At 49.7% G+C, this 13566-nt stretch overlaps 1 protein-coding gene across 1 annotated transcript in view; it reads left to right on the top strand.

Annotated features, from left to right (window-relative positions):
• The first annotated feature begins 12345 nt into the window (after nt 1-12345).
• Lrp1 (LDL receptor related protein 1) overlaps nt 12346-13566 on the top strand; it is an 82855-nt gene continuing 81634 nt past the window's right edge. The window contains exon 1 of the mRNA XM_052165421.1: nt 12346-12885. Coding sequence (XP_052021381.1) covers nt 12816-12885 — 70 coding nt within the window. The 5' untranslated portion in view covers nt 12346-12815. The remainder of the gene's footprint in view (nt 12886-13566) is intronic.

Genomic DNA, 13566 nt, shown 5'->3' on the forward strand with positions numbered 1-13566 from the left:
ACAGGCATAGCTTGAGCAGGAGACCGGGTTAACAATAGGCATAGCCTGAGCATATATAAGACCCCAAAGCCGGCCCCACAATGACACATTTCCTTCAACAAGGCCGCACCTCCCAATAGTGCCGTTCCCTATGGGCCAAGCATTCAGACACATGGGTCTATGGGGGCCATTACTATTCAAACCACCACAACATCTAATAGAGTGGTTACATTTTGATATATATAGTAGAACAAATGTACCAATTTACCCAATCTTGAATTTCTTAGCAGCGATTAAAGAGAGCCCCCTCAGGAACTCACGGCTTGGCCCATGAAACATCAGTAATAACCAGTCATGTAACTACTTCAGTTATGAAAGTTTCATGGTCTTAATGGCACTGCCCACCATTTCAAGTGTTTACAAGGTTCACAGGTTGCCTATTGGCCAGCACGGAGGAGGGCAGACGTCTATCACGCAAACGTTTTAGACACTATCGAGTGCGAACATTTCCATACTGTTCTTTGGATGAGATGACTGGTGTCTTAGCTCAGTGGGCTGTATGGTTTGAGGAAACACAGACACAATCTCAGGCCCTTCGTGACCTCTACACACACACACCTTTCACTGGGGTCATTTCTGTTCAAATGCTCCTGGTCAGTTTCCTGCAAAGTGTTCTGCTTCCAGAACAAAACCACCAACGTAACAGACAGATTGATTGAGGGAACCGAGTGTGTTTCACAGATAAGACAGCTCAGGAGCACTGGGTAGTGGTCTGGGATTTGTGGGAGGTGTTAGGTGTGAAATGATGCCACTGGGGGCTCCCTGACGTCTCTGACCCTCATTTCCACTCACGTTGACAACAGGTGATCATTACTTAGACTAAGCAAAGTTATCCAGGAGTGCTCCCAGTGTCCTGCCTGCTCCTTACCAGCAGACACAAATGTCACCAATCTCAGAGGCGGTCCCTCTCCTGCCCAAGGTAAATGCTCCTGGCCCCTGCTTTATTTTTGCTGCTGTTTGGTTTCTGAAATGGTCTCACAGTGTAGCTCAGGCTAGCCCCTTGTCTTCTCTGCTTTAGCTGATTATTCGTGTGGGCCATCACCGTATCCAGAGGGGCCCTGCTTTCTGCCCAGTCAGGCACTTCTTCCCTTCCTCATCCGCCTAATCTCCGACTTCTGGCTCGTTCATTACTGTAGTTCGATATTCTCAGTCATGTCCAAAGTGTCTCCACCTTTAGGGAAACATCAAACTGCTATCAATCAAGTTCAGCTCTCCGGCACCCATGTCCAGTGAGCTCGACAAACAGTTGTTGAATGATGTTTATACTCCTCCCTCCCTCCCGGGAGTCAGACTAGTTAGCAGACAGAGACACTTCAAGATAACCATGGTTGCAGTTCTGCTGAGGACAAGCTGTCAAGGAGTTCCTGTAAGGACAGGGAGTCATAAGTTTCTCAGGCAATCACTGACTGCGCCAACACAGGAGCCAAGCCCTCTCTCCCTCACTAGCAAAGTCCAGACTTTTTACAGTCACTCCCCTCCCAGGTGACCAGGGGATACAGGTAATTGGTTTAGGCAATCAAGGTATTTACATTCCCTTAGTCAGTAACTGGAGCCCGGCCAATTAGCAAACTCTCTGGGAGAGGTGTTGTCCATCTTGGTGCCTACCCACTTGGAACACCAGGGACAGCTGCAGCCCTATAGTGGTTGTGATTGTACCAGTCACAGAGGAAAAAGTATCATTGTGAAAATGTCAGCAAACCTTGAGACGTTAGCCAGTCTGGACTTGCTCCAGAACTCTTTGCTATAAGGCAGTGTGTGCGCATGCACGTGTGTGTGTGTGTGTGTGTGTGTGTCTGTGTGTCTCTGTGTGCATGTGTGTGTGTCTGTGTGGCCATGCATGTGCGTGCGTGCGTGTGTGTGTATGTGTGTGTGTGTGTGTGTGTCTGTCTGTCTGTCTGTGTGCAGATGCAGAGATCAGAGGACAACCATGGGAGTCAGGTCTCTTATTCCGCCTTGTGGGTCCTTTGGACAGATCTCAGATTTTCAGCTTAGCATTACCTTACCCACTGCTGCTCTAGATCACGCTCCATCATTCAGTCTGCTCTGCTGGGGCACTCTTACTCGGTACTAAATACAACCCTAACTGAAACCCCAATGGAGGTACAGAAGATATGGGGAACACAGAGCCCAGAATGGCTGCATCTCCACTTTCCTACAACCACAGTCTTGGAAGAATCAGGAAACCCGCCCTCAGGGAAGCACTCAACTTCCAGCAAGCAAAGCAGCAGAGTGGCCCAGGGCTTGGCACGAGGAAGGGGCTGGGAAGTGGTGAGCTGCGGTTAGCAAGAGGAAGCGCTGGGCTTAGTGGAGAAGGGTAGACACCCATCGAGGCCTGCCGGGGGTGACAGGATGTGAGCGGTGGTGGGGTCAGCTGAGCTCAGGGCTCCAGAGAGAACCCTCGGGCTGTCGAAAGCTTGCTGTGGCCAGCAGGTCTTCCCAGCAGCCGTCAGCCTGGGTGGGTAGGCAGGCCATGCATCGCTGGAGGAGCCAGCTGTGGTCAAGACTGAGCCTCTGCGAGGAAGTTCCAGCCCTCTAATTAGTGTCTTGCCTCTCTCCATTTCCCTGTGCAGCCAAGCTCCTTGGGAAAGCTTTTAACATTCGACATCTTCCCTTATTCATCTCATGACACAACCAGCTGCCTGCCTTACCCACCGCTGCAGCGAGAGTGCCCTGGCTCCTGTCACTCACACGTCCTTGGTACTCCAGGTAGACAGAGTGACCGTGAGGTCAGATCTTTATCTCCTGGAGTATACAACAGTTAATCACAACCTGTCTTAGTAACTTTTCTATTTCTGAGATGAGGCATCACAACCAAGCCGTCCTATAGAAGAAAGAGGCTATTGGGGGCTGACAGTCTCAGAGTGGGAGTCTACAACTGTCATGGCGGAAGCATGGCTGTGTAGAAGCAAGCGTGGCACTGGAGCAGTGGCTGAAGACTCACATCTTGAAACACAACCACAGCAAGGCAGAGAGCATGCTGGGAATAACATGAGCTTTTGAAACCTCAAAGCCCATCTCCCAGCCAGATACCTCCTGTACCAAGGTCACACCTCCAATTTCTTCCCACACCAGCATTCAAAAATATGAGTTTGGGCTGAAGAGACAACTCAGTGGTAAAGAGCACTGGCTGCTCTTCCTGAAGGTCCTGAGTTCAAATCTCAGCAACCACATGGTGGCTCACAACCATCTGTAATGAGATCTGACGCCCTCTTCTGGTGTGTCTGAAGATAGATAGCTACAGTGTACTTACTTAGATATAATAATAAATAAATCTTTTTTTAAAGAAATGAGTCTGTGAGGGGTGTTCTCTTCCAAACCACCATGCCATCCCCACTCCCTAGTGCTGGGGCCTAAACCCAGGGCTTTCCACATTAGCTCTGTCACTGAGCTACAGCCCAACCACACAAGTCACTGTAAAGTGAGCTTGTCCCAGTTTTCACCATCTTACTTTTTTCCAAGTCTCTGATAATACCTTCAATTAGGATTTAAAAAAAATTTTTTTTTGACTCAGGTTTTGACACAGTCTCTCAGTATGTAGCCCTGGCTGTCCTGGAACTCACTCTGTAGACTAGGCTGGCCTTGAGATCACAGAGATCCACCGGCCTCTGCCTCCCGAGTGCTGGGATTAAAGGTGTGTGCCACCATACCTAACCAACTTTAATATTTTTAGATGTTTATGTATTTGTTTCCTGTGTGTGTATGTTGGAGGAGAAGTACACGTGTACCCTGGCACATATGTTAGGTCAGGAGATGACTTCTGGGAGTCTGTTCTTTTTTTCTCTATGATGTGAGTCTCAGGAGCAGAACCCAGATCCTAGAGTTTGGCATCAGGCACCTTTAACCCTCTCTCTACAGGCACCATGCTTTTCTCTCTTTCCTTCTTGCTTTTTAAAAGATTTAGTGGGGCTGGAGAGATGGCTCAGAGGTTAAGAGCACTGACTGTTCTTCTAGAGGTCCTGGGTTCAAATCCCAGCAACCACATGGTGGCTCACAACCATCTGTGATGGGGTCAGATGCCCTCTTCTGGCTTGTCTGAAGACAGCTACAGTGAACCCATATACATAAAAAAAAAAAAAAAAAAAAAGATGTATTTATCTATTTCATGTATATGGGTTGAGATTCATGCGTGTTGTTGCATGTGGTCCTGGTTCATTTACATTGTCAGGCGGCATTCCGTTACAATGGCAGGCCTTTGTATGTGCCTGGTGTATCCGAGTGCAGGAGAGCCTGGAAGTCCCCACTGGGTCTCCCTTAAAGGCTACCTGATTTAGCTTTTATTTGTTAAGTCTATGGTTACTTAGTTAATTTTTGCATTTGGTGTGAGGTGAGGCATCAGGACATCTTTGTTGAAAGAAAGAAAGGGGCAAGAGGAAGAGGAGGAGAAGGGACAGGAGGAGGAGGAGGAAGAGGAGGAGGAGGAAGAGAGCCCTTTGGAGCTTTGGAGTGACGTCAGCAGGCTGGCACAGCGGGAAGTCTCACCTTTCATCCCTTCACAGAAACAGAATTCCCTAACAAAACATAGACCAAAACACCTTTTCTGGTTTTGATCATAAGATCCACCTGCCTCTTTCCAACTGGAGAGATGGCTCAGCGGTAAAGAGCACCCTCTGCTCTTCCAGAGGTCCTGAGTTCAATTCCCAGCAACCACACGGTGGCTCACAACCCTCTGTAATGAGATCTGATGCCTCTTCTGGTGAAGATGGCTACAGTGCAAGAGAGAAATTTTAACGAAACACCTTTATGAGAAGCCTAGAATCCAGTCCGCCCTGCATCACTTCCGGGTCTACAAGTTCCAGTAACACCACCGTCTGCAAAGAAACATGCAGGACTCTGGCCCCAGACAGATCCCAGGGCCAAGTGATGTCCCAGATTAATGGGAAAGAGGAATAAAAGAATGGATGCTCTGTCTTGCTGGCCTTGAGGCAGACTGTGGAGGGACACAGGGCAGGGAGCAGGGAGCCCAGGGCAGAGCTGATAAACTTGAAGGAACTGAGAGAAACTGAAGATTATCTGGTTTTATTATATTGAAAGATTTAGAGGGAATTGACAGAGGCTGCGTTAAAGAAAATAATAAAATGGAAAACATTCCTGAGATCAAAAATGTACAAAACTGTAATCAAAAAGTAATGCATGTATATAGAATTTTAATTTTAAAAATGAAATGGCCTGTGAAGTCTATTTTTGTCTCATAAATCTGTGAATCCCTGTAACAGGACCATACTGCCTTGAGTTCTGTAGCTTACCAGTCTTGAGATCCAGCAGCTTTTAGCACTAAGATACAATGTGCAGCCAAATGTTGGGAACATTATTTTTAAAAATATATTACAAGCCGGGTGGTGGTGGTGCACGCCTTTAATCGCAGCACCTGAGAGTCCTGGCTAGCCTTGAACTCAGAGCCTTTGGCTCCAGGGTGCTGAGATTAAAAGGCACTAACACCATGATCCCACTTCCTTAGTGTCTCTCTTCTGGTTCCCTTAAGTTTTAGACAAAAAATGAAGTCATTTGCATTGCTAAATTCGTCCTTTGTGATTTGCCTTCTGATATTTTCTCCACTATTTCCTCCACTTCTGCCCTGCAAAGACTTACTCAGCTATACCCCAGTTTCAATCTTCTTCTCCTTCTCCTCTCCACCTCTTTTTCCTCCTCCTCCTCTTCTTCCTCCTCCTTCTCTTCCTCCTCTTCTTCCTCCTCCTCCTTCAAGATTTATTTTATGTATTTAAGTACACTGTCTTCAGACACACCAGAAGGCATGGGATCCCATTACAGATGGTCACAAGCCACCATGTGGTTTCTGGGAGTTGAACTCAGGTCCTTTGGAAGAGCAGCCAGCGCTCTTAACCACTGAGCCATCTCTCCAGATGTTTCACTCTTTCAAGTTTTAATTTCCTCCAACCCATCTTTGCCTGTCTCCAGCCTAAACCACACATTCTTCAGGTCCTCGCTTGTCATTGCCTTCCTCTCTTGCAACGTTAACCGAGATCGTTAGCTTCTTGTATCTTGACCCCTTAAAACTCTTCTCTTTCCCTGATTCCCATGACCTCCTCTGTTAACTTCATCGCAGACATAAAACATCTGGGTTATAAAGATGCCGGTTCCCTCACTGAGGGTCCCCATTAACCTGTAAGTTCTTGTTTTTTAACTCTTGACCCTAGGGGCCTATCATCATGCTGAGATACATAAGAAATGTTTAGTAGAGAAATGGAATCTGGTCTCCTATCTGCATAGATGCTTGGAACAGATTCTGCTATCTCTTTGAGTCTGTTGCTATTTCCTCATCTAGTAACTTACAGAACACCTATGTCGCAGAGTAGCATGAGACTTAAGTGGGTACCCACATTCTGTGTTGTTGTTGTTTGTCAAGACAGTGTCTCATTATAAAGCTCTGGCTTATCCCAGAACTTACTACGTAGACCAGGCTGGCCTTGAACTCACAGAGATCTGCCTGCCTCTGCCTTCCAAGTGCTGGAATTAAAGGTATGGGTCAGTACGCCTGGCTTTTATATTCTGTAACGGCCTGCTCCATGGCAATTGGTTTTTATTTTTTTAAATTTATTATGTATACAGCGTTCTGCCTGCATATATGCCTACAGGCCAGAAGAGGGTACCAGATCTTCATTACAGATGGTTGTGAGCCACCATGTGGGTGCTGGGAATTGAACTCAGGACCTCTGGAAGAGCAGACAGTGCTCTTAACCTCTAAGCCAACTCTCCAGCCCCGCCCCTGGCCCCAGAAGTTGTTCAATAAGTGTTTGTTCCCTTCTTTTCCCCACCTTCTGTTAGACCAGTGATTCTCCACCTGTGAGTCTCGACCCCTTGAGGTTGTTGAATGACCCTTTCACAGGGGTCACCTCCAACATCAGAAGACACATGTTTATGATTCATAACAGTAGCAAAACTACAGTTATGAAGTAGCGATGGAAATAGTTTTACGGTTGCGGGTCCCCATAGCATGAGGAGCTGGATTAAAGGGAAGGTTAGATTTTGAGAGCTAGTCCTTCCTAGTTACACTTCCTGAACTGGCCACTAGGTGGCGATAGCCAGTGACCTGATTGTCCCAGCACTGCCTCCCCAATGCCCTGTCCCAGGTCATCCCACCCCAACCCCGGAAAAAAGGGAAAAGCAAAATAACTTGTTGAAAGAGGATATTCTTTCCCAAAACATCTTTTCGAAAGCCTATCACCGTTCTTGGCCACCTGGTCACGAACTTCAGAAAACTCTTAACGTGATTTTCCTGTTTAGGTTATAATTCAATGTTAAGCGTGTGAAGATGGGCTGTCTTAAGCAAAGTGGAGGTGAAGAGACACTGAGAGACAAAGAGAAGATGAATAATGAATATCGTAGTAAACGCCCAGAGAGAAGATGCTTACAGGAACATCTTATTTTCTACCTCTACCCAGCAGATGTCCCTGGTGCGGCCAGTTTCTTCACCAGTCAATCAAGAGCTGAGTCTGGGGAGAGGGGGAGGGGCACACGCACATAGGAAAGGACCAGGGGAGCATTTCAGGGGTGGCTCAGGGGGAGGCATTAAAAGAGATGACGACAAAGTCTCTGCTCTAAAGGAGTTTATGGTCTGGTGGTGGACAAAGAATCCATACACCGCAGTGCTGAACTCTAGATTCTGAGACCATGATGAGTACAGGTGAGATTTATTCTGTTTAAGGCAGGATTTTACCACGCAGTCCAGGCTGGTGTGGAAAGCCCCCCTTCTGTCCCAAACCATTTTCAAACTTCTGATTCTCCTGCCTCTGTTTCCTGAGTCTTTGGAAAGTAGGCTTGTGCCACCACACCTGGGTTTTTGAATAGCCTAGGAATAACAGCAGAGCTTTTCACAGGCTGGGGGAACAGAGTCATGATCGGCTTGGGTAGAGATAAACATTCTGTCATCTTATCTCACGGAGCCAGTGTCAGCGGTTCACACACCAGGAAAACCTAAGCACCCAGCCACCAAAGAGCTTCAAGGTATGAATATGGAACACGCTCTGGGTCTGTGCAGATACCGTGGAAGGAGCTCAGACAAGCTGAGGTGAAGAACGAGAGGTCTGAAACAGTGTATACCAGCCTCTGTGATTTTAAAGGATATCACTTGTAACTGTACACCGCCAAAACAAACAGGCTTCCTCAAAGACGCCTCTAAGGAATACGCCTAGTGTTTTCTCTGAGCGCAGGGCCAGAAGTGGGAGTTAAGAAGTGTCAATCTTAGCTAGGCACGGTGCCACACATCTTTAATCTCAGCAGTCAGGAGGCAGAAGCAGAGACAGGTGGGTCTCTGTGAGTTCAGGCCAGCCTGGTCTACAAAGCAAGTCCAGGACAGCCAGGGCTATTACACGGAGAAACCCTGTCTCAAAAACCCAGAACCAAACAACAACAACAGCAACAACAAAAACAGACCAAATAACAAGGAAAGAGAAGTAACAAGTTTATTTTCTTATATTCTGAGTTTTATTAATAATTAAATATCACCATTTTTGTAATGCAAAGTTAATAAAAATAAAAACACAAGGCTGGAGAGATGCTGGCTTAGCAGGTTAAAAGTCCAGCCGCTCTTCCAGAGGACCTGGGTTCTATTCCCAGCACCTACGTGGTGACTCACAACTGTCTAACTCCAGTTCCAGAAAATCCGGCACCCTTACATAGATGGATATGCAGGCAAAACACCAATGCATAATAACAAAAAATCATTTAAAAAAGAAGAAAGAAAATAATTAAAATACATTCATATTCGGTAGATTGCACAGACCCCAGAATGGCGGCTGAGGGCACATTCAGGATGGCCGTGGCTGACGGAAGAGCTCACATTTGACTCGTCGTGTTGAATTTCCATGATTTCTGTTACAATTCCAGCCTAAGCCACTACTATCCCCCACCTTTTCCCATGCCCACTGTGGTGGTGTACATCTCTCTCTCTTTTTAAATGTACACTGGTGTCCTGCCTGCATGTATGTCTGTAAGGGTGTCAAGGTCCCTGGAACTGAAGTTACAAACAGTTGTGAGCTGCCATGCGAGTGCTGGGAATCGAACCCAGGTCCTCTGGAGGAGCAGCCATCTCTCCAGCCCCCTCTTCCAGCCTCTCTTGAGACAGGGTCTCATGTAGCACAGGCTGGTCTAGCTCTTTCTCTATAGATAAGGATGACATCTGACTCTCCACCCTGGCGCCTCTAGCCTCCACCTCCTTGGTACTGGGTTTGCAGGTATGTGTCACTGTATAGAATATACAGTGCGAGGCTTTGAGCCCATCCGTGCCTGGTGAGCGCTCAGTGAACTGAACCACACCTCAGTCCTAAGAGGTGGCACAGGTGCTGGAGGCATGGCTTGGTGGTTAAGAGCCTGCTCTTCTAGATGAACCCAAGTCGGGTGGTAGCGGCGCCAGCTCACGCAGGGGATACAACGCCTTAGGTCTTTACATACTCACACATGCACATACATAGTTAAAAATGATAAAAACAAAAGTCTTTTTTTTTTTTTTAGTTTTTTTTTTTTTTTTTTTTTTTTTTTTGGATTTGGTTTTTTCGAGACAGGGTTTCTCTGTATAGTCCTGGCTGTCCTGGAACTCACTCTGTAGACCAGGCTGGCCTCAAACTCAGAAATCCGCCTGCCTCTGCCTCCCAGAGTGCTGGGATTACAGGCGTGCACCACCACCGCCCAGCTCAAAAGTCTTTTTAGAAGATTTTAGAGGCCGGGCAGTGGTGACACATGCCTTTAATCCCAGCACTTGGGAGGCAGAGGCAGGCAGATTTCTGAGTTTGAGGCCAGCCTGGTCTACAGAGTAAATTCCAGGACAACCAGGGCTACACAGAGAAACCCTGTCTCAAAAAACCAAAAAAAAAAAAAAAAAAAAAAAAAAAGATTTTAGAGACTGGAGATGGCTCATTCCAGAGGTCCTGAGTTCAATTCCCAGCAACCATATGGTGTCTCATAACCATCTATAAAGTGACCTGGTGCCCTCTTCTGGCCTGTAGGCACACATGCAGGCGAACATGGTATAAATTAAAAAAAAAAAAAAAAAAAAAAAAAAGATTTATTTATTTAACATGAGTGTTCTGTCTGCTTGTACACCCGCCTGCCAGAAGAGGGCATCAGATCCCATTACAGATGGTCCTGAGACAGCATGTGGTTGCTGGGAATTGAACTCAGGACCTCTGGAAGAGCAGTCAGTGCTCTTAACCACCGAGCCATCTCTTCAGCCCCCAAATAAATAAATCTTTTTTTAAAAAAAAAAAGTTGTTTTCTTTTTTTAAAAAAAATTCATGTGTCTGTGTGCGGATGTGTGCACATGTGTGCAGGTTCCCATGGAGGCCACAAGAGGGCATCAGATCTCTGAAGCTGGAGTTGCGAGCAGTTTTGAGTCACCCAATGATGGTGCTGGAAACTCCTCTGTAAGAGCAGCAAGAGCTCTTAACCCCTGAACAATCTCTCTCCTCCAGCCCCACCCCCCTCTCTCTCTCTCTCTCTCCCCTTTTCTTTTTCTTTTCTCCTTTCTTTCTTTCTTACTTTTTTTTTTGAGGTGGTTGTTGTTTTGAAGGGTAGCTACAAAGAGAAGACACTGAGTAAAGAATTAAAGGATGAGTGTTACCGGAAACACCCAGTACAGGACCATGAAGGAGATAGAGGGTAAGAAGTCTTCAGGAAGATTCACCTGTGTAAGCCAAGAGGCAGGCCCTCAGCCCTCTCAGATTACAGGCTTCACGGTAGTCGACCATTGCCCGAGGTCAGTTTCAACCAGATTTCACTTGGACCACAATATTGGGTGGAGACCTAGCAGGAAGCTTGTGAGCATCCACTAAAAATATTCAGTGCCTCCCTGCCCGGGCCTGGCACTGGATTAGGCCATGGAAACTGAGTGAAAGGAATAACTGACCACCCACCCCTGCTGAGAGAAAGCCGTGCTAGGAAGAAAAATGAAGGAAACCTTCAGTATCTTTCAAAAGGAAGAAAGACAGCAGGCCTCTACTTGAGCACAGGCTGGAAACTGCACAGAGGAAAGGTGGACCCTGCGAGTCCAGCCTGGGAGAGTATACAGATAGCCATGTCCCCAGGCAAAGCCCTCATCCGGGAAAGGCTCTCTGTCCTTAATGGACAAGTCCGTGTGTTCTCTGCCAGTGACAGGCTGGAGTGGGGGTCCCTCCTATGGAGTTACTGTGGTCTTCAGAGTCCATCCTGCTGAGCTGCCCAGAACTTTCACTTCAGGTCACATAGAAAGTCAGACACTAAGGGTTACAGCCTTCAAACGTCGCCCACAAGAGGGCAGTGGCCGGAAGCACGTTCGCCGCCGGCCTTAGGAACCGCCCGATGCTTTCTGGACTCCAGAGTACCGTTCCCGAACCACTGAGACTGGGGACAAAGGTCCGGCACTCAGCACACAACCCCCTAGGACCAGTGTCTGGAAGCGGAGCTTAGGAGTCCTTCATTCCAACCCCCTGTAGTTTGGCGTCTGAAACCCTGACTTGGTGGGAGGCCAGTCAGAAGGTATCAAAAACAAAACAAATAAACAAAAAATTCGAGCCTGGCCTCTCAGGGCGAAAGGGGATGGCTCTACCCCAACCCCACCCGCTGGTGAGTCACCTCTCTCCAAACCAGAGCCTGCCTCTCCCGCGCCCCGTGCCAGGGGAGCAGGGCTGGGCGGGTACTAAGGTGGGCTCCATCCCTGAGCCCTAGGCGGGCGGACAAGCTACAGCGTGTCCCCGCGGGTGTCCCTGTTTACTCGGAGCCCTGGAGCGAGGTGGGGGCGGTCCCACGTGGCCCCTCCTTCACTCCGCCCCCCTGAGGACGCAGGCCCCAATCCCAGACCAGTTCTTACAAAGTCTCCAAATCAAAGCTCAGCCTTTCCCGCACCTTCCCTGCGGACTGGCCACCCCTGCCCCCACCCTAGGCTGGGGAGGCACTGTCTGGGTTTCCCTAAGGAAATCAGGCCTCCGCCTAGGCAGCGGCTCGGGACCCCACAGAGGGGATCTGAAATCCTGGGGTGTGACATTGAGTTTTACAGAGGCGCTAGAGCGCAGCTCTCCTCGCCCCTTACCCCATCCCACCCTCGGCTCCACCGGCGCGCTGGGAAGAGGTAGACGCAGTTAGAGGACAGGGTGCCCGGGGACTCCCACTCTCGGACAGCTTCCCAGAACTCCAAAGCTTGTCGCACCTCCGACTCCCCCTCCCCAGGGCAGCGCGCCAAATCAGCGCATGCGCACTGTCGGGATTGCCGCGTAGCTCTTTCTCCCCCCCCCCTTTTTTTCTTTCCCCGCCCCTTCCCTCCTTCCCTCCTCTCCCTGTCCCCTCCCTCTCCCCTCTGAGCACCCCCTCCCTCTTCCCCCCCGCGGCACTTCAGTCCGGGGAACAGCGGTGCGAGCTCCAGGCCAGTGCACTGAGGAGGCGGAAACGGGGGAGCCCCTAGTGCTCCATCAGGCCCCTACCAAAGGCACCCCCATCGGGTCCACGCCCCCCACCCCCCACCCCGCCTCCTCCCAATTGTGCATTTTTGCAGCCGGAGGCGGCTCCGAGATGGGGCTGTGAGCTTCGCCCTGGGAGGGGGAGAGGAGCGAGGAGTAAAGCAGGGGTGAAGGGTTCGAATTTGGGGGCAGGGGGCGCACCCGCGTCAGCAGGCCCTTCCCAGGGGGCTCGGAACTGTACCATTTCACCTATGCCCCTGGTTCGCTCTGCTTAAGGAAGGGATAAGAATAGAAGAGTAGGGGAGAGGAAGATAAAGGGGGACCCCCCAATTGGGGGGGCCGAGGACAAGAAGTAACAGGACCAGAGGGTGGGGGCTGCTGTTTGCATCGGCCCACACCATGCTGACCCCGTCGTTGCTGCTGCTGCTGCCGCTGCTTTCAGCTCTGGTCGCCGGGGCCACTATGGATGGTGAGTGAGATTCCGGCGGCCCCCATGGACCCCTGGGGGCTCCCCCTCCCCACCCCCCACTCCTGCGTCTGGATGGGGAAGGGAGACGCGGGAGGGGGTGCCTTTTGTTATCCCAGTCCAGCTGACACAGCAGCGGCCTGACTGGGGGCGGGGATGGGGTCTGATTTGGGGGATGGGAGCCTGGGACAAATGATGCTTCCAGGACCCCCCAGCTCAGACAAAGACCAGAGGCCTGGCTCGGAAAGGAGGGCTCCCCCTTTTTCTGATCATGGGATTGAGAGGCCTTCTCTTCCTATCTCTGGTACGGGAGGGCCTATGCCTCCCCTACATCCTCCACCCTCCCGCCGCCCCCCCCCCCCACATCGGAATTGTGAAGGAATCCGGATTTGCTGTGTACCGCTGCAAAAGGGGGCGGAGGGCCTTTTGCAGTGGACTCTGAAGGCTGGGAGGCAAAGCTAGGGGTGCCCTGCTGGCCAAAGGGCAGGCAGGCCGAGAAAGCTGTGGGTGGGGATAGGGAGGGCCCCCTGTTTGGGTGTGGAATGAGCCCTGCATCCCAGGCATGGAGGCCTGGGTCCAGAATCCTGGGCTGCCTGCCTGGGTTCTGAAGTGAGCAGTTCCCCTCTGAGGGCCTCTGTCAGTAGCCCCGCTGAGGGATGGAGGGGTCTGGTGATGCTTACGGCT

Source organism: Apodemus sylvaticus, chromosome 20 (genome assembly GCF_947179515.1).
Source record: "Apodemus sylvaticus chromosome 20, mApoSyl1.1, whole genome shotgun sequence".
In the NCBI taxonomy this organism is placed as follows: Eukaryota; Metazoa; Chordata; class Mammalia; order Rodentia; family Muridae; genus Apodemus; species Apodemus sylvaticus.